General features: G+C 40.1%; 1 protein-coding gene across 39 annotated transcripts in view; it reads right to left on the bottom strand.

Moving 5' to 3' along the window:
- NRXN3 (neurexin 3) overlaps positions 1–22849 on the bottom strand; it is a 1691350-nt gene that overhangs the window by 1138618 nt on the left and 529883 nt on the right. For all 39 annotated transcript variants that reach the window (XR_010136857.1, XR_010136859.1, XR_010136858.1 and 36 more), the window contains 1 exon segment: positions 2980–3418. Coding sequence is in view for 34 of the 39 variants with exons in the window: in XM_054529674.2 (XP_054385649.2) it covers positions 2980–3418 (439 nt within the window). In the remaining 5 variants the exon portion in view is untranslated.

Here is a 22849-nt window from a genome sequence, read left to right as displayed (position 1 = left end):
GCAGGAGAATTCCTTGGACCTGGGAGGTGGGGATTGCAGAGAGCTGAGATCGTGCCACTGCACTCCAAGCTGGGTGGCAGAGCGAGACTAGCTCTCAAGAAATTTAATTAATTAATTAAAGTTAAAAACAATAAATAAAATGTAAAGTCAACACGAGTAGAAGCATAGAAAGGATATTAAGGGGAATTTAACAATCTACTTCACTACTCCCTCCTAGAAGTTTTCTCCTAGAGAAATATGCTTTGCCTTTTGTTTTTTAATCTTTCAAACACTTATATAACAACAATAATGTCCTGGCTACCATTTTAACTATTTTATGTGCATTTTTGGACTTGATCCTCAAAACAATATTGGGAGGTAGGAGTTATTATTTTCTCTATCTTACAAAGGAGGAAGTTGAGGCCTGTATCTCTTACTATTTTCTCTGTTGCATAGTTTTCTTTCTTTACCCCTCACAGGTCCACAGGGCTAATCTGATCACCAACTAAAATGGGGGGACATCTATTGCTAAGTAAGGACAATACTAGAATCAATTTAAATTTTAGAGCCTTAAATACAACCTGAGAAAAATCTGTTCTCTGAATGTGTGACCGTAACAGTTTTGAATGCACTTAACAAATTCTAAGACTCACTTGCCCAAGTGAGGAGTGATCATAAAAGTTTTTCTAGATCACTGTTAGTCATATTATTCTTCAAGATTATCAGGGAAGGAGGCACCACATTTAGATACACTTGTTTTTATAACTATCCTTTAGTATAGATTTATAATCTAAAACAAGGTACCAGAAAACATTCTCATGAAAAAATGAAAGTTTAACAGATTGTATTAAAATTTTAGATTATACTGCTTTCATGGGACAATTGTTTGTTTACTCAGTAAGTTTTTAATAGGCTTTGATCAAATTCATCAGTAGTTCAAAAAACTGGCCAGGCCGGGCACAGTGGCTCATGCCTGTAATCCCAGCACTTCGCGAGGCCAACATGGGTTGATCATCTGAAGTCAGGAGTTCGAGATTGGCCTGGCCAACATGGTGAAACCCTGTCTCTACTAAATAGACAAAAATTAGCAGGGCTTGTTGGAGGGTGCCTGTAATTCCAGCTACTTGGGAGGTTAAGGCAGGAGAATCACTTGAACCTGGAAGGTAGAATTTGCAGTGAGCCGAGACTGCGCCATTGCACTCCAGCCAGGGCAGCAAGAGAGAAACTCTGTCTCAAAAAAAAAAAAAAAAAAAAAAAAGAATTAGCCAGTGCTTTAGCTCCCAGGTATGAAATTTAAGACTTCTGAAATTCAAACATTTGTTGAAGTTGGGTCCACTGGTGGTTCAAACAACAAAAATTGTTCCCCTACTTGAAAAAAAAATTTGTATTAGGAACAGACAGAAATGAACAAATGGCAATTTTGTGTGTTTTAGCCTGCCTGTGACATGGATAGGTAACTTTTATGCTGTGCCAAGGTCTAGGTTAGTCAGACACAAAACCCGTCCACCGTGACCTAACCTCAGAGATCCCAAACACATGCTCTTAAAAACCAACAGCAGTGTTTTCTTTATAATTCTGAAACAGCTTTCTGACTCTGCTCTTGCTGTCATTTTACTGGAAAATAGAGAAGGAGAAAGAAAAGAAGAAGAAAGATGGGGGATGTGGCAGGATTTAGCCTCCAAAGAAATAATTTTTTGGGTGTTTTTCTGTGTAAAAAGGTACACACTATTCATTCTTGCTTAATGAGCACATTTAATTTGAAGGCTCTTGGTTCTGATCAGATTTCAGACAACCAATAAAGATTCCTACTGGGCAATAAAATAGCCAGGGCTGCAATCTGCCACCCGTCTGCTCTCTGCAAAGAACCCATCCAGCTCTCCCTAAGGGCAATGCTGCTATCTCTGCTAGCTTTGGAATTATGCAGAAAAGCCAACCCACCAAAGCTCAGTCACTCCCAGTTTCAGCCTTTTGGGGAACTTATTGCTCTCTCTTACTGGCCAAATGTACCTAGAAAGAAAATATCCAAATAAAGGCTTTTTAATGTTCATCAGGAGAGTGAATCTCTATAAATATGACACATGAAGCCAAGACCCTTCTTGAGTACATCCTACCTAAATGGAGAATCGGGAAATGAGTCTGAAATGCAAATGCTCTAATTACTGCTCTTGGGAAAATGCCCTTTCTGATAGCACAGAATGTGACCTTCATTGCCACATGGTCCATAGAAAACTAAGCAGACTGTCCAGGCATTCAAAAACCCCTGACTATTTTGCCCCACCCCCACCCCCACTTTGTTACTATTCCATAGTAGCTATGTACTGCCTGGGGCAAGCTTGTTTGATGTGCAGCTGCAGAAACAAAGCCATTTAAACAAAATGTAAAAGGTTATGAAGAGGAAGAGAGAGTTAGTGGGGTCTGAACAAAGACTGAAATATAGGCTTTTACACCAAAGGAAGGCTTTAAATTGAATGTATCTTCAGGAAAAATCAATTTGCCTTTTCCTTTCTTGTCATAATTTCTCCATGCAACATGACTCTTGCCAATTATTGAAGGGTGTATTGTTGCATAAACTCTTGCACAGTGAAGTTTATCCTACAAAATAATCACATAATGCAGCATCTGTGAGGTCACAATCGGTTTTCATGGTGATGAGGAAAAAGAGAAGCAAAGAATGGGGCAGTGGGGGCAGATCACACCAGTAACATAAGAGTTGCTCCGGTAGCAGTGGAAATGCTACTTGTAAAACCGTCCTTAGCTCCAGGATAGTAGAGCTATCACCAAGACAATTGTGCAGTGAGTGACAAGAGAGATAAGTGGAGAACGTGAGACATCTATGAGACAGGTATCTTTTCAGAAACATAATTTTACAACAGCCACTAAAGAGAGTAGCAAAAGAATCAACAAGCATGCAAGGGTGAAAATTAAGAAACAGAAAGCCAAAAAACAAACTGAGAAGCTACAGCTTTCGTCGTCTCAGTCACACATCCTGCTTCTTCCTACCTGATCTGCCATCTCGCTGAATGTCCACATGGTACCATTCCCCATCATTGGCTTTCTTCTGAGTGGCTTTCACTTTGATAGTGCCAGAGCCCATGTCAAGCAGCAAGTACAGGTTGCCATCAAGGAGTTCCACAGCAAAGAAGTCTACTTTTGTGTTCTTTTGGCTCCGAGCATCCTTCCTCTCTTGGGGCTTTCCATGAGTGAAGAGGATCAGGCCATTGGGCTCTGTGGTGCGGAAGTCAAAGGAGATGGAGCCCATACGTTTAGTGTTCCACTTGGGCAAGCTGATGTAAGCCTCTGGGGTCTCGAAGTTGATGGGGTCCAGTGTGGCCACATTCTCACACTTAAACACAACTTCGCCATAGATTTTCATCTTGGTGTCCCCAATCCGGGCCAGGCGAGACAGCTCCAGACGGATGTCATTATTCTTGTAAACAACCTGTCAAAAGCCAAACAAAAGTGCCATGTGAATCAATCTTGCAAACAGTATCCATCCATCACTCACTGGGCACCTGGAAAAATGACCCAAGAAGAGGCTTCAGGACATAATCCAAAACAACATGAGAAACAATGAGACACAGGAATCAAAAAAGTATCTGAAGAAACATCTGATGTGCACACAAGCTCCAAAAAAGTCTCTATATTTCTACAGAATTTCTTTTGTCTCCTGGCCAATTTCTGTGTTGTCAGAAAGTTATACAACATAAGCTTGCATATAAAAATCAAGAGAGATCGAGTTGCATGGATTCACATACTTCATACAAAGTAATTTACTGAAGCACCCTTAGTAAAACACCAGAAACAACCTAAATGACCATCAATAGCAGATGGCACAGCATTATAATGGAATATTAGGCAGGCCTTGCAAACAAGGTATTGCTTTTGGTTTTGATGTGGAAGCTCTCCAGGTCACATTGTTAAGTGAAATTGTCAAGGAACAGGACAGAGGGTGCATTATGCTATCATTGTGTAAAAGTGTGGTGGTGTGGGGGCATTATATGTATATATGCTCCAGTAACCATAAAGTCTCTTTGGAACTATAAAATTGTCATTGGGGAGTATATTTGTGGGATTAATATTCTGGAGTGGGAGGGTGACTTACTTGTCACTGTGCCCTCTTACAGTGTTAGACTTTTTTTCAACTACGTGGATGTATTACTTGAAAGAAAAGAATAAGTGTTAAAAAACTGGTGGGGACAGAGGTCTGTTTTTGTTTTTATTTTTTGCACACTGCATGTGCCCTCTGTATCGTGGTAGAATGAGACACCCTGAAGCCCTATTTCAGTCAGTTGGTCAGGGACATTGATTTAGTTGAGAGTCTGATTTTACAAAAAATACTGAACCAGATACTAATTCACCTTGCAAAGGGGTCCAGCAGAGCTTTCTGCCTCCGTGCCCTACCCAAGGTTAGTGTACACTTCTGCAAAGCCATGGCCACTGTCCTGCAGAGTGGGTAGGTAGGTGGAGAAGGTGAGGATGGCAGTTAAAAAAATCTGTTATGACTGTCTAACAGCCACTATGGAAAACAGTGTGGAGATTCCTTAAAGAACTAAAAGTAGAACTACCATTTGATCCAGCAATCCCACTACTGGGTATGTACCCAGAGGAAAAAAGTCATTATACGAAAAAGATACTTGCACACGCATGTTTATAGCAGCACAATTTGCAATTGCAAAATTGTGGAACCAACCCAAACACTCATCAATCAACAAGTGGATAAAGAAAATGTGATATATATATATGAATACTACTCAGCCATAAAAAGGAATGAATTAATGGCATTTGCAGTGACCTGGATAAGACTGGAAACTATTATTCTAAGTGAAGTAACTCAGGAATGGAAAACCAAACATTGTATGTTCTCACTGATATGTGGGAGCTAAGCTATGAAGACGCAAAGGCATAAGAATGGTACATGGACTTTGGGGACCTGAGGGGAAGGGTGTGTTGAGGGTGAGAAATAAAAGACTACAAATAGGGTACAGTGTATACTGCTTGGGTGATGAGTGCACCAAAATCTCACAAATAACCACTTAAGAACTTATTCATGTAACCAAACACCACCTGAACCCCAATAACCTACGGGAAAAAAATCTGTTATGACTTTCTAAACCAGGTATAATCCATCTAAAAGCAGAAATTAATCTTTCTCCCTGAAATTAGAATTTCAAAAAAGTTTTACTCTTATTTGAACTGAAATTTGATATAGTACCCTGGGATGGTTTTTGGCGCTCTCATCTCTGAGCAATGTCATATCCATAAAAACTTAATAAGCAGAAAACAATGGAAGGGAAATAGACAAGGATCTGAGTATTGAGCATCCAAACTATTTTCCTATTTTCTTTATATTACCTTATTCAAATTCTAAGTCAGGACCCAGATTTAGGTTTGAATTCCACATTTACTACTTACAAGCTATGTGACTTTGGCAAAGTAAATTTTCTGAGTCTGTTTCCTCTCCTGAAATGGGGAACATGGGAATAAACAAACTATTTTGTAATAATAAAATTATTTAAAACATGCGAAGCACTTGGGAATGCAATATCATAAGGGCACAAAAGTCGCAGCTATTTGGAAGGTTATTGTTAATCTCATTTCGTTATTTCCACAGCCCTGAAAAGGTTGCATTATCATCTCCAAAACAACAATGGCTAATTTCTAAAATAAGCTTCATCTGTCCATATCTGTGAGATAAAGTTAATTGGATGGGTCACTCCAGCACATATCACATAATCCCCCATATCCAAATGTAGAATTAGTTCCCATCTCCCATCACTAGGAGAGAGTCAAGCAAAGCTGTTTGCATTCTAATGGATATTACAAGAGTGATATATAACTATGACGAAGCATTGAAAATGACTCACTATTATGTAACCTTGACTGACCATGGACCTAACCATAGTCAATAACATTGAAAATAATGATACTAACACTTATTAAGCACCTACTACCAGGCACCATGGTAAGGATTTAACACCTCTCCATCCCATTAGATACAGACAACACCCATTTGAGATACCTGTAATCATTCCGTTATTTTACAGATGCAGAAACAGACACAGAGAGTAGTTAGGGAACCGGCCCACAGGCACACAGCTGATAAGTGGCAGAGCAGGACTTGAACCTAGGCATTTGGGCCCCAGGGCCCACATGCTCAGAACCAGGCCCCACTAGCAGCACCTGTGAGGCTTATCTTTAACATTACATGGAAAGTCATGCATGCTCAACTTCACAATTCAAAAGCTGAATTTTTCATTTTAGCTAAACTGGGCTGACCGTGTGCAAAGGGAAATATTGCAGGATCCTCAGGCAATCACTCAAGTGAGTAAACCAGAAAAGAAATCATAAAAGTTTAATGAGTGTCAGCTTCTCCTTTCTAACCCTCACTATTATACCTCAGCATGTGAGAGCTCTTTGTCATAAACAAACTTGGCTTTTTCTGCATTTGGGTTAAATGCCTATGACTAGAGTTCCTAGTAAAGGTTAATTATTAATGTATAACAATAGGTCACCCCAAAGGGACAGAAGGAGGCTTGGCTCCATGGAACAATAAATAGAAAGAGAGATCAGGCATTCCTACGGGAGGCTGGGGACAGAATAAAAAGGAGGAGAAAAAAAAAAAAAAAGCCTTTTAACAAGATACTAGAGCAGTGAAGAGGAACTCTTCTGTGAGAAGGGTACCTAACTGAGACTGGGAGAGAAGGTGAATAGCCGGAATGAAGATTTCTGAAGAGATAGGTAAGAGAATCAAGGGCCAGAAACTGGCCAGACAGAGATAACCAGACTTCTCTCAAAGGCTCTTTGAAGGTGAGTGCTCTATCTACTCCATGGCCCTGAAATTACTTGTCTATTTATATGGAGTTTTCACTGTCGTGAATAAAAAGCCAGCACCACTCTCACTGACAGCTGAATAACGCTTCTGAGTCCCATTTTATTTATTCCAAAGGTAAGAGCCTCGATATCTGTTCTACAAACTGTCCCTCTTTCCCACCCCACAAGGTTGTTGTCAAGATCAAGTGGGATGTTAGACATAGTAGGACACAGACAATTCTAAACTGGCACACAAACCTAGGAAGAAACAATTCCATATCTTCATCTCCCATGGTGTTGGGGTTCTGTTGGAAATGGATAGGGTCCTGAATTGAGGTTCTGTGAAGGTTTTTCTACCAAGAGGAAAAGGACAGGAGGGCAAGGGACTTGTAGCCCAGTGATGCTCAACTGGGACTCTCCATTGTTAATATCCTCACCTTCCCCACCTGTTCTGTGCAGAACCACAGCCACAGCCATGCAGAAGTGTACTAGCACCCGGGTCAGCATGGAGGCAGAAAACCCTGTTGGACCCCCTTACAAGGCAAATTAGTGTCTGGTACAATGTTCTCTGTAAAATCAGACTGTCAACTAAATGAATGTCCCCAAATGGCTGGCTGAACTAGGAAGAGATGTGGCATCAAGTGACAGAAAGCAGCCTTGGCTGACAAGTCGCCTCGGCGAGGAGCAATTAAAGACAAAGTAGAAACGGCTCCCCATGGGAGAAGATGTCACACAGACTGGGAGGTACAGAAACAGAGTCACAAACAGTGACAAGCTGGTCTTACTATCCCACCCATGGGCTTGTAAAGACTGCTGTTTGGACACGTAACTCATGCTTAGGAGACCAGACAGTAAAACAGTTGAGGACAGAATCTCAGAGTTAAGACAAAGTCTCTCAGGAAAAAAATATGCTTATATTCCTGTATGATCTTTAATACAGTGACACACAGGAGCAATACCAGGAGTAAGGCAAGCTGAGAGCCGGAACAATATAAGAAAAATTAAGAGTCTACCATGTGCCGGGTACTTTGCAAACACTGTTTTATATCATACACAATAAGCAAATGAAATAGGTAGCATTAGCCCCATTTTACAGACATGGAGTTCAGCAGGGATACATACTTGCCCAAGATCATGTAGGCTATTAAATGCATAAACAGGACTTGAGCCCTTATCTCTCTGACAGCACTGGGGTAAGGATATGCTCCAGAGGGGGCAATTTCTAGGCCCTCCTGTACCCCATGCCTACACATAAAGCAGAAACCCCTTAGTCATGCACAAAAACCACACCCGAGTCCATCTTGATGTGCAAAGCCCTTCCCCTCCTGTATAATCCATTTCTAATGGATGTCTATACCTCCCCACTTAGGGGTTACCTCAGAGGCTTCTGTATGAACCCAGGTGTTATTGCTTCTGCATTTTTGTTCACTGGGTTTCCTAGGCTGCAGTGCCTTTCTCTTCAGCCTCTCTAAATGGTGCCCCTTCCCTAGGATTTTCAAATCCATTCGAGAATTTCCCTGGCTACTCCGGTACTTGGTGATCCCACAATCTGATAAATCAGAATCCTTTTATTAGCTACCAATGAGGAAGCTGTCTGCCCCATTGCCCAACCCACTTGATTGGAAAAAGAGAGAGTATTCTAACCCTACATGATGCATTTATTACTTCAAATTCTTCCAAGGTATTTGAGTTAGAAGGCAGGTGCATGAGAATAAACTAAGAATTAGAGATAGTCCCCACTCAGAGAAGTATTTTCTTCTCTCCCTATGCCATCTTATCCCAGGCCACTCTGTTCTCAACTTTCTGAGAATGTGTTTCCACATGTTCTGTTGTAAATGCCCCATCCCTATGCACTCCAGCAAGGGAACTAGAAAGAATGAGGGGATGTGGGCATGTGCCCTGGAGTGCCCAGATGGCTTCTTGGCACTATTTCTCCTGACAAGGAATAGGAGGTTTACCGCCTGGTCTTTCTTTTCTCTTGTTTTTAAACTATCTGCATAGAGGACAACTTCAATAAAAAACACCAGGTCAGCGGATAAGACCATGTCACTCACAAGTTTGTGACTTGAGGCCTGAGCACCAATGATCCACTCCACATCAGTGGAGAATGTTGGAAAGTAAGGATGCTGTGGACATTTTCTGAAGTTGGAGAAACGGAATGGTGGAGAAGCCAGTATTGGGGTACCATGAGTGGAACAGAGTTGATTACAAATCTCAGTAAAGCTTTTCAACTGTATACCTAACTGCAAAGTCGTTTACTCACAACAAGCAAAAAATAAATATATACTTATCTCCCTTCCAAATTTAATCATTTGACAATAGATAATAATGAAATGAACCTTTTCTCTTCAGCTTCCAGGATGATACAACTTCTAGATAAAACTTTTGGGCTAATCTTATTATTGCGTAACGTTCCTACTCAGGACAAAAGAATGACTAAGAAGTGTTGTGAAAGAATCTTGCTTCTGGGGTCTCCACGGAATCACACATCCCACTGTCTCTGCCCCTCTTCCCTTCTCTCCCTCAGGCAGCTGATGACTTGGGCCTGCTGTGATATCTCCCTCCTCTAAACTGTCCGTTCCACTCACTCATCACTTAAAACTCTCTCAACTTTGTTATCTTTGTACAGCACAAGTCTTGTCTTTTCAATAGATTTCGAACACCTTACGAGCAAGAAATATGAATTACACCTTTTAAAATCTGAAATTGCTCCTACCTATATAGGTGCTTAACAAATGTTCATATCTTTATTAAATTAGATGTTAGATTGAAGTAGCAGTATAGTGCCATGGTCATGATCATGGCCTTTGGAGGCACCCTAACCAGGGTTTGGACACCTTACCAACTGTGTTACATTGGGCACGATATTTAACTTGTCTCAGCCTATGTTCTTCAACTGTAGAATGTAGATAATATCTTATCTCATAGGATTGTAAGAAATAAAGGAGATGATGGTCCCACATATAAAAGTACTTCACATAGTTTCTGACCCTCGATAAGCACTCAATAAGTGATGGCGATCACTATTAATTTTGCTATTTACTGAGAAAAGCCAGAATAAATCAACAGACAGTATAGCATGGAGTCATTAAGAAGGAAAGATTCAGGCTGGGCAAAGGGGCTTTCGCCTGTAATCCCAGCACTTTGGGAGGCCGAGTCGGGTGGATCACTTGAGGCCAGGAGTTCAAGACCAGCCTGGCCAACATGGTGAAACCCCATCTCTACTAAAAATACAGAAATTAGCAGGTATGGTGCAGTGTGCCTGTAATCCCAGCTACTCGGGAGCCTGCAGTGGGAGAATCGCTTGAACTCCAGAGGTGGAGGTTGCAGTGAGCTGAGATCGCACCACTACACTCCAGCCTGGGTGACAGAGTGAGACTCCATCTCAAAAAAAAAAAAAAAAAAAAAAAGAAAGAAAGAAAAGAAAAAGAAAGATTCTCTCTTGAGGATAACTTCTAAGCCAATTGTCAAGCCTAAGAGGCAGGGCTACAACAAAAGAAAAACTCTGGATTTAATAAACTATAAAATCATAACTTTATATATTTATTTATGTTATATATTATTTATTTATGAACTTCATATATGTATTTATAAATTATATATACTTATTTATAAATTGTATGTACTTAATTGCCTAATGTGACATTTATGAGATGCACACACACCAAACACTTGCTCAGATTTCGATTCATATTCATGAACATCATTTTTCATCACAGGATGCCATTGATCAAACTCTAACAGTGAAGTCCAAGCACAAATGTGGCAGCAGATGGTCCTCTTAGATCCCAAAGTCTGAAAAACCTAATATCTGGCATGACCAGAGCCACATCTGCATCTCTGGTCTTGCTAACAGGGGTCAGTAAACTAACTCCACCTGCTGAGATACAGCTGACATCCCACCTGGGGCTCGTAGTCCCAACTGCTGCATCGCATGGATGCCACCATTTTCATGCTTTATATTTTGTTAACAGTGGTCAGGATCTGCCAAAGACAAAAAACTAAGCACCAAAAATAGAAAACTGGAACTGAGGTTCAGACTTGCAAGGCAGGAGCCAGAAAATGTCCAAGTTCTAGAGCTCAAAATAAAAGTTAAAAAGACTCCAGATAAAGTTGAAATCAATAGTACAATGTTGACAGTTAATTAATTTTTTAAAATTCCATGTGATCCAACAGTCTATGGGTCAAACAAAGCGTATCTGAAAGCTAGATTTCACCAGATGGGGCCATCTCTGATCTATGGCCCTATTTGTAAGACAGTGGCCAGGAAAAGATAAAAGGGACATATGGCAAGCTGGAGTAGAAGAAAAGATCCAGGAAACTGATGTTGAAGTAGCAAAATCCTTAGATCATACCTCATCTGAAAAAAGCCATTCAGTCATCTAGGCATGCAGGCAGGCCAGCCAGAAAAAGAGAGACAGCTACAAGCCAGTCAGTTATTCTGCCCTCATGAATCACAGAGCCATGAGTGCCAGCCCAAGAGCCCCGCTGATAATGCGAGTCATTACTACTGGTGCTCAAGTTAAGCGTAGGCTTTAACAAGTATTTACTTGATGGATTCTTTGTGAAAGGAAAATGATCCTATAGTTTTATGCCCAGTTACAGATGTGAACAGTAAGAAGTTAAGCAAGATTTCTGACCCTTTGCCTTATTGAATGCTCCATGCCTGTTTAGAGTGGAGGTCTCAATTTTATTCTTCTCAAGAAGAACTTTCTTAGGACTTTTATTCCACTTAAATGGCTGATCAGGAACAGGCTGCAATGTATTTGTGTATCTTATAGAAAAAGTTTCCAGGCTGGGCGCAGTGGCTCACGCCTGTAATCCCAACACTTTGGGAGGCCGAGGCAGGTGGATAACGAGGTCAGGAGTTCAAGACCAGCCTGGCCAAGATGGTGAAACCCTGTCTCTACTAAAAGTACAAAAATTAGCCAGGCATGGTGGTGGGTGCCTGTAATCCCAGCTACTCGGGAGGCTGAAGCAGGAGAATCGCTTGAACCCGGGTGGCAGAGATTGTGCCACTGCATTCCAGCCTGGGTGACAGAGTGAGACTCCATCTCAAAAAAAAAGAAAAAGAAAAAGTTTCCAGTCAATCAAGTTTCTAGAGCATTAAGGATACTATAAAGGCTCAGTCTATCACAGTCTATCACAGGCTTGCTCTTTCAAGCTTTATCATCTTCACGGAGTCTACTAAGCTTCTACTAAGTTAACAAATTGACATAGACAGACCCAGGCAGAGACATAAGACATGAACTGGCAAGTAGGGGGCGTAATTCTCCGAGACAGAACTAGTCAATGGGTAGTTTTAAAAGTTTCTAGTTGCCAGTTAATGTTTTCAGACACAACTGGCCCACCGAGCAGCCTTTGTACTCTGCTTGTGGAGGGCTGGGAGACGCCCTGACTCTCCAGGACATTCCCACCCTCCCCCATGCTGCCAGGTTGTAGCTATAGCTACAAATAAAAAAAAAAAACAACCTTGTTCTCCAGAAAAAAAAATCTTTTCAGACACAACTGGATAGAAGCTCTCCCATTTCTTAGAGCCATGTTGGCAAATATGTGCCTCTACCCTCCTTTCCCAGCAGATGGCATTCATCATCAATAGACGTATTTCTATTCTACTTCCACTCAACCCAGATGAAGCCTCAGAATCCTCTCAAGGTAGTGCTCCAGGAGCACTGAGCACTGGAGCACTGGTTAACTACCAGTCACTGAGAGCCAGAAATTGAGATGAACCTATTCTCCACCTTTCTTATCCTCTAACGCAAAAGCCAAGTTAATATGAATTGATTAGCTATATTAGAATATTAGAAACAAAAGCCCATGTAAATGTACTAAATAACCACTGTATCTTTAGCTCTAGACCATGGAGGATAGATCATGAGACATAATTGCTGCCAACAACATGCACAGAGAAAGTTGAAGGATACCTAAGGGGGGAATATTTTTTCATATCAAAATTGGAGTGAGATATATTTGTCATGTCAATTAATGTACAAGGACCTATGACCATAAACTTGATTGAAACTGTAGTTCTGTGCCCTCTGGTTGCCAGGGATGGCACTGTTTCGATCCTCTAAACTAAGCATCATAAACACATGGGTTGTGTGTTTCTGATGTGATAACCAATGCATTCCCTGTATTTAGCAAAGTGTGTGGCACATAGTAGAAGCTCAATAAATACACACTCTCATTTCCTGCATTTTCTTAGGCACTAAACAGACCTACCCAAAGAATGCCTACATTTCCTTCTGTCTTAGAATATTTGATAAGGGCACCAACTCCAGTAGAGTAAAAGTTACATGTCACAAAGCAGAGGAACTAAAATGAGGTGAATAGGTGGTACCTGATTATGAAAAGCTCTAAAAATATATACATTATGCAATTAGGGGAAAAAGGTAACTATTAGAGTAGAAAGGAAGCCTTAAGCAGTTTGATTAAAAAGATGACAAAATTTAAAACATACCTTGCTGAACCACTAGGAAACTACAGTTATTTTTATTCCAAGGACTAGAAATGACTCTAATTGTCTCACTATTAACATGTCTGGGAATAACATGTCATTCTCTGCCTAAAATTGTTCGATGGTTCTTTATCAACTTCAGAATTAAATGCAAACTTTGAAGCATTATATAAAAACCTCTTCCTGATCTAGTCCTCACTTCATTGTTACCAGCCTTAATAAAAGTTCGGCAGGTCCTCCAATTGATCATTCCAGGGATAAGCCTTGCCTGGATTCTCTACCTGGATAACTACTATTCGCCACTTGAGGAACAGTTTAGGCATCACCTCTTTTTAGAAACCTTCTTCAATATTTCTACCCACTCCACTCCCACCCACAGCTGATTTCTTCCTCTCCACCCCCATGGCTTCATGTTCTAACTGCTATCATTGTATCTATCACTTTGTGCTGCAATTGTCTGTTTCTTCCAGTAGACCAGGAGCCTCTCAAGGGGAGAAACCTATGCCTTTTCTCTCTGTATCTCTCAATGCCTAACACAAAGTACGTGCTTACAAGAGGAGGTGGAAAAATGGGAAGAAGAATAGCAAGGAAAATCACAAGGGCTACTTTCTGATGCCTTTAAGTCCGTGAAGATTATAATGCAGAAAGAAGCCTCTATATCTATTCTGCCTGAAAATAAGTAATGAGATGAAAAGGCAGAAAGCTAAAGTATTACACATGATTAAAAGGCATTTCTTGGAACCACTGAATATTTAGTAGAGTTTTCCCCAGCATTCATGTGTAGAAAATTTGCTTTTATTTTTAAGGCAATCTATATAGAAAGTTCTGCACCCCAGAGTGGCAGCTATCATTAGTGTATATGTCTCAGCAGAACACTAACAGAAGAAGTAAAAGCTCAATCACAAACTCCAGTAAGGTCCTCTAAGAGACTGGCTGACAAAGTTCGGCGCCAACAGTACCTCCCACTCTGAGGCATGCTAAGGGGCTACTGGACACCTCCAATATGACAATGTAGCTTTGACTTGTCATAGAAAACACATGAATGTTTTGAGACAGTAGCTCAGAGCCTTCATCTTCTCTACCTAGAGTCAAAGAGCAAGAACGACTCTCCAACAATGAGGCCTTTGGCCATAACTAGCAGCTTCTGGCTGTTAGCAGCTACTCTGAAAGAAAATAGATGACAATAGGCATGCCAAACAGCTTTTGTAGAAAAAGCTAATATGAGAGGCTCAAAGACAAAAGAGTCATAGAAAATACTGTAAAAAGATTCAATGAAACAGAACCTTTAAGAAGTCTAGCATAGTCGGTTGGAAACAATAGTAGCACATGAGGCAAGCAGGTATTGTAAGCAATCCAGGTGACAGAAGCAGTTAGTTCAGAACCATGCGTAAGACGGGTTCTACAAAGAGGAGCAGGCCAATGGGTAAGTTCCAGGAGTACTCCGGGGTTAAGAAGATAACTGCATATAGGGGCAACCTCTTATAAAGTCAAGTCCACTAATTTATACAAAATACACGTGGACCAGTGCTGTATGGCTTCCTGATGACTCAGCAGCCTCCAAAGGAGATCTGCCCGTCAGAAGTAATTATTGCCTGGCCTGTGAAGCACTTCTGCTTCTAGCCTAATGAAAGCTTTAATCAGATGGCTTTTCAAAGTGGTCCAAAGAGCCCCTCTGCAATCAGCAAAAGAGGTGGGGAAAGTGATAGGAAGAATATGCCAGGTTGGCAGGTAGCTGATAACAGAATGATTTCCAACGTGGCACAAGAGGCAGCAAATAAGAGTTGGGTTCAAACTGACAATCATATAGATAGAAATGCTGGGACTCGAATTAATTTTTTTCCAAAAAAGGTTTCTTTACACTTTGTTAGCTTAAAAGTAGTCATGCAACAAAAGGTTCCCCTCCTTTCTTGGGACTCCCTTTCAAGGTGATGGTATATAGGCCCTAACACTTATACCTATGAGTTGGCATTACCTTTAGTAAATCTGCAGAGACCTAGATAACCACTAGATGTCCCTTATGCCATGCAAAATCAACCTGAAATGAATTTCACTACCAGTTACACAAATCACATTTAAAGAAAGATAGATTTTCTAAGCCTTTGATCTTGGGTGCCAACTGTAATTCCTATGATGACTCACTCCTTTGCCTTATTTATATTGTGTCCACTTTGGTAGTATTTCAATAGTCTTTTATTATAACATATAAAATTATAGGCACAGAATAGGAAACTGATGAATTAAATTTCTTTTATATTTATATAAAAGAAGAGGTAGAAATAATAGAGAAATAGGTAGAAAGAAATATTGGAGAAAAGGGACATAGGGTGTCTAAAGAGGTCCCAAATTCATTATTGCTTCTAGGAATCAAATAAGTTTTCATATAAAACCACAAGCTCAGACTAAATTCAGATTCTCCATACACTGGGATTTTGTATTCTGAGATTAAATAAAACTAGGTGTGATAAATAATTTTAATTTCACATCTCAAACATGATCTATCACGAATGGTTGTCTATGACACTAAGTAAGGAAGATTGTTGTACTGTGATCAATGAGCAATGTCTGCTACGGGTGTGGGAACTGGGAACAGTGGCTCCCATGATATGCATTTGCAGAACTTGGGTTAATCCCCTAACCCTAAGGGTCCCAGACTTGGGATGAATGTGGGTGAGGGTGACAGTGGTGATGATGGCAGCAGTAGAAACAGCGATAGCTAATATTAACAGAGACTTCCTATGGGTTGGTCATCGTTCTTAGTGTTTCACATGTAAAGACTATTTAATCCAAATGTGAAATATATTCAAACCAAGATGTGACAATACCTTTGAGAATAAAAGAAGGGGGCACTATTAATAATTCACCTGGACGGGAGATATTACCCAGAACTTTCCAAGGTGACCTGGAATAGATGGCCACCCTATTTGATCCTCACAACCTGAGGCACGAGAAGCAGCATAAAATATAGTTAACAGCAAATATGCTGAGTTGAAGTATATTCTGAGTTGAAGCATATACTCTGAGTTGAAATTCTTGTTCTGCGACTTGTTACTGTGTGATCTAGACAGGTTACTTAATCTGTCTGTACCTCAGTTTCCCCATCTTTGAAGTAGGATAACAATAGTACATTTACCTCATAGGGTTGATGTGAGAATAAGAAGGTTAAATGCATGTAACATGCTTAGAATATCTCCTGGCACCTTGCATATATTGGTTACTGTTATCCTCATTTTACAATTGAGAAAACTGGGAATCTGAGATTTTATTATCTACCTAAGCTCACACGGCTATTAGGTAGCGGAGCCAGCATGGAAATAGAGATAAGTCTGGCTTCAGAGCCTATAGGCTCAGCAAATATTACTATCCTCTCTCTACAACAGAAGAGAAACTAAGATTCTTCAAGATCACACTTTTAAGATTCTTTGATCACACTTCTTCAGCTAGCTGGATTATAAAAGAAGTTACTAGAAAAATTGATCTCTCCTGCCTGTGGCTTAAGATAGCAGATTACACTCGAGTAGGCATGGATGAAGCATGTTTAGGAGCACCTGCCAAAGCCTTGAGGAAGACTCCTCCAAGGTCCATATCCCCCTTAGATTATATAAAAGAGGTGGAAAAGACATGAAGGAGTCAAGAAACGTCTGCATCCCAATTTTAGGTACTGAAGTTCCCTAATTCAAACATTGGTGAAGTCCCTGCTCTAACCTTGCATGGGGTGGCCCACTCGAGCTCATAGTGTCCACTGATACTCAGTAATCTCCCAGTGACAACTTAGATCCATTTTGATTCTCTTGATAAGACAGATGGCAAGAGCTACTGCTGGACACAGAAGAGCGAGTGCCAAGCCAACTGTGCACACCTTATCCTACAGAGATGGACCACAATCTACCCACAACAGCCAGACGGTGGAAACTGACTGTCACTGATTCCTTGCCCAGAACTCAGACCAGCTCTTCCAGTTACTTGTCAGCTTCTCAATAAGTATTAATTAATGGTTTATTTTCCTAATGGGAGTTGGGAATGTTGCCATATACATCTGTTCAGTGGCATTAGGCTGACCTAAATTAGACCTTTCCTGACAGCAGCCCCAGGCTTTTTTTCAATGGACCATCAGTTTGGAAGTCATTTACTCCTGAAGTATGTCTGTAAGAAAACAATGTTCTTAGAAGATAAAGCACTTTGAATCTACAAAAAGAGAAAGGTATCTCTGTAGTAGGCTGAATGATGTTCCCCAAAGATACATCCTAATCCGCAGAACCTGTAAATATTATTTGGAAAGGAGTCTTTGCAGATGTGATTAAGTTAAGGATCTTGAGATGAGACTATCCTGTATTCTCCAGGTGGACCCTAAATGCAAGCACTTGAATCCTTATAAGATGAAGGCAAAGGAAGATCACACATACAGACAGAGAGATGATGTGAATATGGAGGTAGAGATTAAGGGCCACAAGCCAAGGAATATGGGCAGCTATCAGAAATGGGAAGAGTCAAGCAACAGATTCTCTCCTTGACCTTTAAGAGGACATGCAGCCCTGTTAACACCTTTATTTTACCCCAGTGAAACTGATTTATGACCTCTGGAATTATGAGAAAATAAATTACTGTTTTTAAGCTACCAAATTTGTGATAATTTGTTACAGCAACCACAGGAAATTAATACACCCTCCCTCTGCTGCTCATTCCTCAGCTCCTGATAGACTTTGACTTGCAATAAAAAACACTAGAACAAGGCTTGCATCCTTTGAGGCTTGCTATACATGGACTGGTCAGGTTTATGGAGAAAGAACCAAATAAGAATAGAAAATTCTCTAGGAGTATCAATACTAGTAATCCACTCCTAGGATGCAGCCAGTCTCTGGCGTTTAAATTTCCAACTAAACTTAGTTTCCAGGTTTTTGACCCCAAGCTTCATCAAGTACATGCTTATGTAGTACAGAGAAGCTGCCTGACTCTCTCATAAGGCACTGTAACTTGAGTTCAACTCAAAGCAAAAATTAAACATGTGCATTAGAGTATGAAGTATTTGTAATTCATTGTGCTGGAGGCTATCTAATTCTTATGACACAATCTTTTTGCTGAAAAACTTAGAATGATCTGGGGAAGATAGACATGTATATCATTATTCAGACACTACTTATTGATCAACTATTATATACAAAGGACCATGCTAGGAAACATGGAGCCTACAAGCAGAAAAGAGTCATTGGCCCTTCCCTAAAATAACTTACTCTATTAAAAGAAAGACATACACACATTTATTCAGTTTTTCACACACTCATATATTTATTGAGTGTCATGCTCTATGGAAATACAAAGATTAAAAAATACTGCAAGTAAGCCTTCTTTTAGAAGAGGAGACAGTCAGAAAATCAAAATGAGCAATTTGCATGATAAAGGTTTCTAAAAAGATATTTCCAAATTACCATGAAATCAGGGATGAGCTCTTAATTCAAGCTGTGGGTAGAGGGAAGAGGCAATCAGAAAATGCCTTTGAAAGGATGGAGTACTAAGGTGAAACCTGATAAATGAGTGGCATTAGCCAGGTTTTGAAATAGGAAGGTAAAAGAAACAGCACGGATGGCAAGAAACAAGAGTGAGAAATCTTGGCATATGTGTAGTCTCAAGAGTAATCAATATGACTGAATTGCACGAGTATAGTGAGAGTAACAGTTGAGTTGAGGCTGAAAAATGCCCCAGAAGACCTCCTGCATCCAGCTGATGTAGAAGTTTTAACTTGATCCTAAAGGCACTAGGGAATTACTCTGGTTCAGAAGAGTGACGAGGTCAGGTTGGTCTTATATAAAAGAGTAATCTGGTGGCATAGGGAATGAACTAAAAGAAAGCAAGAGAACACACACACACACACACAAACACACACACACACACACACACACACACGAAAATCAACTTGAAAAGCTATTGCAACATGACATACATAAGACCAAAAGTACAAAAAGTACTTTGAAAGGGATTATTATTGGCTTGGGGATGATATGTGTGTTTGGGGAGAAATGCATGAAGAAAATAAAAAATAGATGATTAAATTGATAAAACTGGCTCATACCAAATCATAGTCTTAAGTACAAAGCTGAGGACCAGGGATCTAGAGCAGGTATTTGAGAAGTGGGGGATAAAAACAAAACAAAACAAAACAAGTTTTATGAGAACTACATGGCAACTGTGTATAAGTATTACCAAAAAATCCAAATAAGAGAAGGCAGTGCCCAGGTCTACAACAGTAGTGGTAATGATGAAAAAGGAGAGGAACTGTCTAGAAAGAAATATCAGAGATAAAGCTGATAAAGCTTGCTGACTTGATGGAGACTCTGGGAATGCTGTCCTGGCCGGGTCTATTGAGGCATCCAGTTTTCCATCTAAGATTAATAATGAAGGCTAGATACTAAGTGCCAAGAACTGTGCCAAATGCTTTATTTCTTTATTTTTGTTTGTTTGTTTTGTTTTGTTTTTTTTGAGATGGAGTCTCGCTCTGTCGCCTGGGCTGGAATGCAGTGGCATGATCTCGGCTCACTGCAACCCCCACCTCCTGAGTTCAAGGAATTCTCCTGCCTCAGCCTCCTGAGTAGCTGGGACTACAGATGTGTGCCATCACACACCCAGCTAATATTTGTATTATTAGTAGAGACGGGATTTCACTATGTTGGCCAGGCTCGTCTCAAACTCATGACCTCAAGTGATCCACCCACCTTGGCCTCCCAAAGTGCTGGGATTACAGGCGTGAGCCACTGCTCCCAGCCTGCCAAGTGCTTTATATTTAGACTATCCAAAATTATTGCAACAATTCTATAAGATGCCATAATCATCTCATTTTACAGATGAGAAAACTGAGGCTGAGAGAAGTAAATGACTTGTCCAAGCTCACAAAGCTTTTATGTGGCAGAGGCAAGATTTAAACTCAAGTCCATCTGACTCCCAATGCACCCTTGAAACCATGAGGCTGTATGGTTGGCCCTTGTACTACTCTAATTAGTCTGGAGAAAACAGTCTAGAAATAACCTTTATTCAACCACTTGCTGTTATGATTTTTCATGAAAGAGTCCCCATCTAGGGAATCCTATAATTGCAAACAAAACCTCACCAAAGACACCTACCTATATTGCTGCAGATTTGAAGCAGTATCACACCATTTACCAACTTTTCTTGTAATATAAATCACCATACAGAAAACTTAGTACCATCTAATCAGGCCAAACTGAAATCAACATGACAAGAGAATAGGGAGGAACCCTGGGAATAGATGTAATTGGGAGCCACTTCCTATTACTGGAAATCAAATAGATATCTTGAGAAGACCTCAAGACCACAGAAAAACCTACTGACCTTTACCTCTGACTCCTCAATCTTTAGAGCTTAATTTTGGACTGGCATGGAAGCAGGTTGTATTAGGTGTTTCATTAATGCTTCCTAAGAAAGTGTTCACACTAAAGACAAGTGGATAGTAAAGCGTTTCTACCTTCAAACAAAGTAAATATTAGTATATAATATTAGTAAATAATAGTACACAATTAAATTTATAGGCCCAGAGTTTTCAAAGACCTTTCTGGGAACTTTTATAGCACTAACCCCACGTCATCACTGTTTTCCCCATTCTTATGGCTTGTTTATTGGTCACGCTTTTATCTGAGTTTTCTTTCATCATAAAGGGAGAAAATTTTTGGTTTACTACCTGACATAATGAGTCAACTCTCTTCTGACCAGCAAGCATCTTCTGTATTTACCATAATTCAAGGATGGAGGTTAGAAGTGAATAGTGGCATCCTCCTCCTCTGGCCTAATCATGGGCTGCCTTGATGAAAATACTAACAGCATGGCCTGTTATACCTGAAAGATTGTTAGAATCTATCCAGGGCTCTCTTACCCTTATTCAAGCCATGAATGTGCAAAAAAGAAAACAGAAAAAAATTTGAGAATCTGACTAGAGTGTCCCTAGATCCAGGACAAAGAGAGTCAAGGCATCCACTAGAATTCCATCAAAAAGCCTAAATCTTTGCTTATCTTGGTATCTAATAATGAGCAGAGAAAGCTGAAAGTGACAACAGGATAAATTGAGACACTTAGCTTTTATTTCTTTGGCTTCTATCAGTGGATTCCACTGGGCTGTGTGGCTAGAGGGTACAGTTCCAAGAAAAACCAATAAAGGAATTTTATTCAAACCACCGATGATATAGGAGAGAATTTTTACAACCTTGTCTCTGCAGCACTCTAAATACCGTGTTTTAACTTAGTTGCTTCCTAAGAGAAAACATATTTAACCCAAGCGCAAATAATTCCAAAATAATATTACTGATGTTCTACTACTTGAATTTAAATAGGCCTCCATTCTCATAGTATGCAATATCTGTGCAATAGCTGGCATTTCTATCACTCCTTCCTCAACATCCTCTTTTCCTGGGTTTCCTGACTGTACACTTTCCAAGTAACTCTTTGATGACTCATTTCTGCCTCTCATTTTCAGACTCATTTTCTGTCATCGGCTCCTTTTCCAAATTTCTTAAAAAGAGGCTTCCCCCATGCATCTGATGAAGGCTCTCTTTCCTGTTTTCACTGCAGTGTCTTGGTAATTTCACTCACTAACACATCTTTACTTCTAGACCAAAACTCCCTCCAAAGCTTCAGGCTTCAAATCTGAATTGTCTGCTGGAACAATTCATCCACCTAAAATCAAAATTATCTACAGAACTTTAAAATCAACCTGCCTAAAAGCAAACTCATTGGTTCCCCCTCCCAACTTCCTTATTTCTGTTAATGGTCACCTAAGCTCAAATTTGTGTAGATATATCTGATCCTTCTCTCTTCATTGTCCCAGAATTAATATTTTACTAAGCTCATTTAATTCCATATCCAATCTTTTTTATATTCATTTTCTCCACCCTATTCCTTGTGACACTGGTTCTATTTAAGACCATATTTTATTTATTTACCCAACAAACAACCGTGGAGAGCTTACTGAATGTTAGGACATGGTCTCTGACCTTAAGGAGCTTACAATTTAGTAGAAGTGTTACACATGTAAACATATGTGTACAATGATGTTAAGAGAGAAATATGGATAGCATGTAAGGGATACTCCATGTAGATAGAAATGGTCTATTCTGTCCTAGACAGATGGAATCTGGATTCAGTCTGTCATGAACAAGTACAATCTAACGTCCGAACTAGTTCTAACTCCAACTTCAATGTCTCCCTCCTTCAATCTACTTCCTCACACTGCTATCCTATACTTGGTCTATGATCCATAATATTCTTAAGCACAATAACTAATATGGGAGAAGGTTGGAGGAGAGGCATGTGAATAGGAGAGATCATTGGAGTGGAATAAAACAAAAGATGCAGGCACAAGTTAGGATGCCATGGAGGTAACCCAGAAAATAATGATGAATATTAGAACTAAGAAGGTAGCAATGGCAAAGATAGACATGATTCAAGTCAATATGCCTAAGGAACAACTGGGTTTTGAAGGAGTGTTTAAGGAAAGAATAATTGCTTTGAGGTCTCTAGCGTAACTAGGTAGAGGTGAAGTCACTGATAGAAAGAACTGAGTTGGAGGAGTGAGAGATAGTGGGGAGGAGGGGAGGAGGGAGAGAAGGA

This window comes from Pongo abelii, chromosome 15 (assembly GCF_028885655.2).
Source record: "Pongo abelii isolate AG06213 chromosome 15, NHGRI_mPonAbe1-v2.0_pri, whole genome shotgun sequence".
Lineage (NCBI taxonomy): Eukaryota > Metazoa > Chordata > Mammalia > Primates > Hominidae > Pongo > Pongo abelii.
The sequence above is the reverse complement of the archived record's forward strand: the minus strand, read 5'-3'. Positions and strand labels throughout refer to the sequence as shown.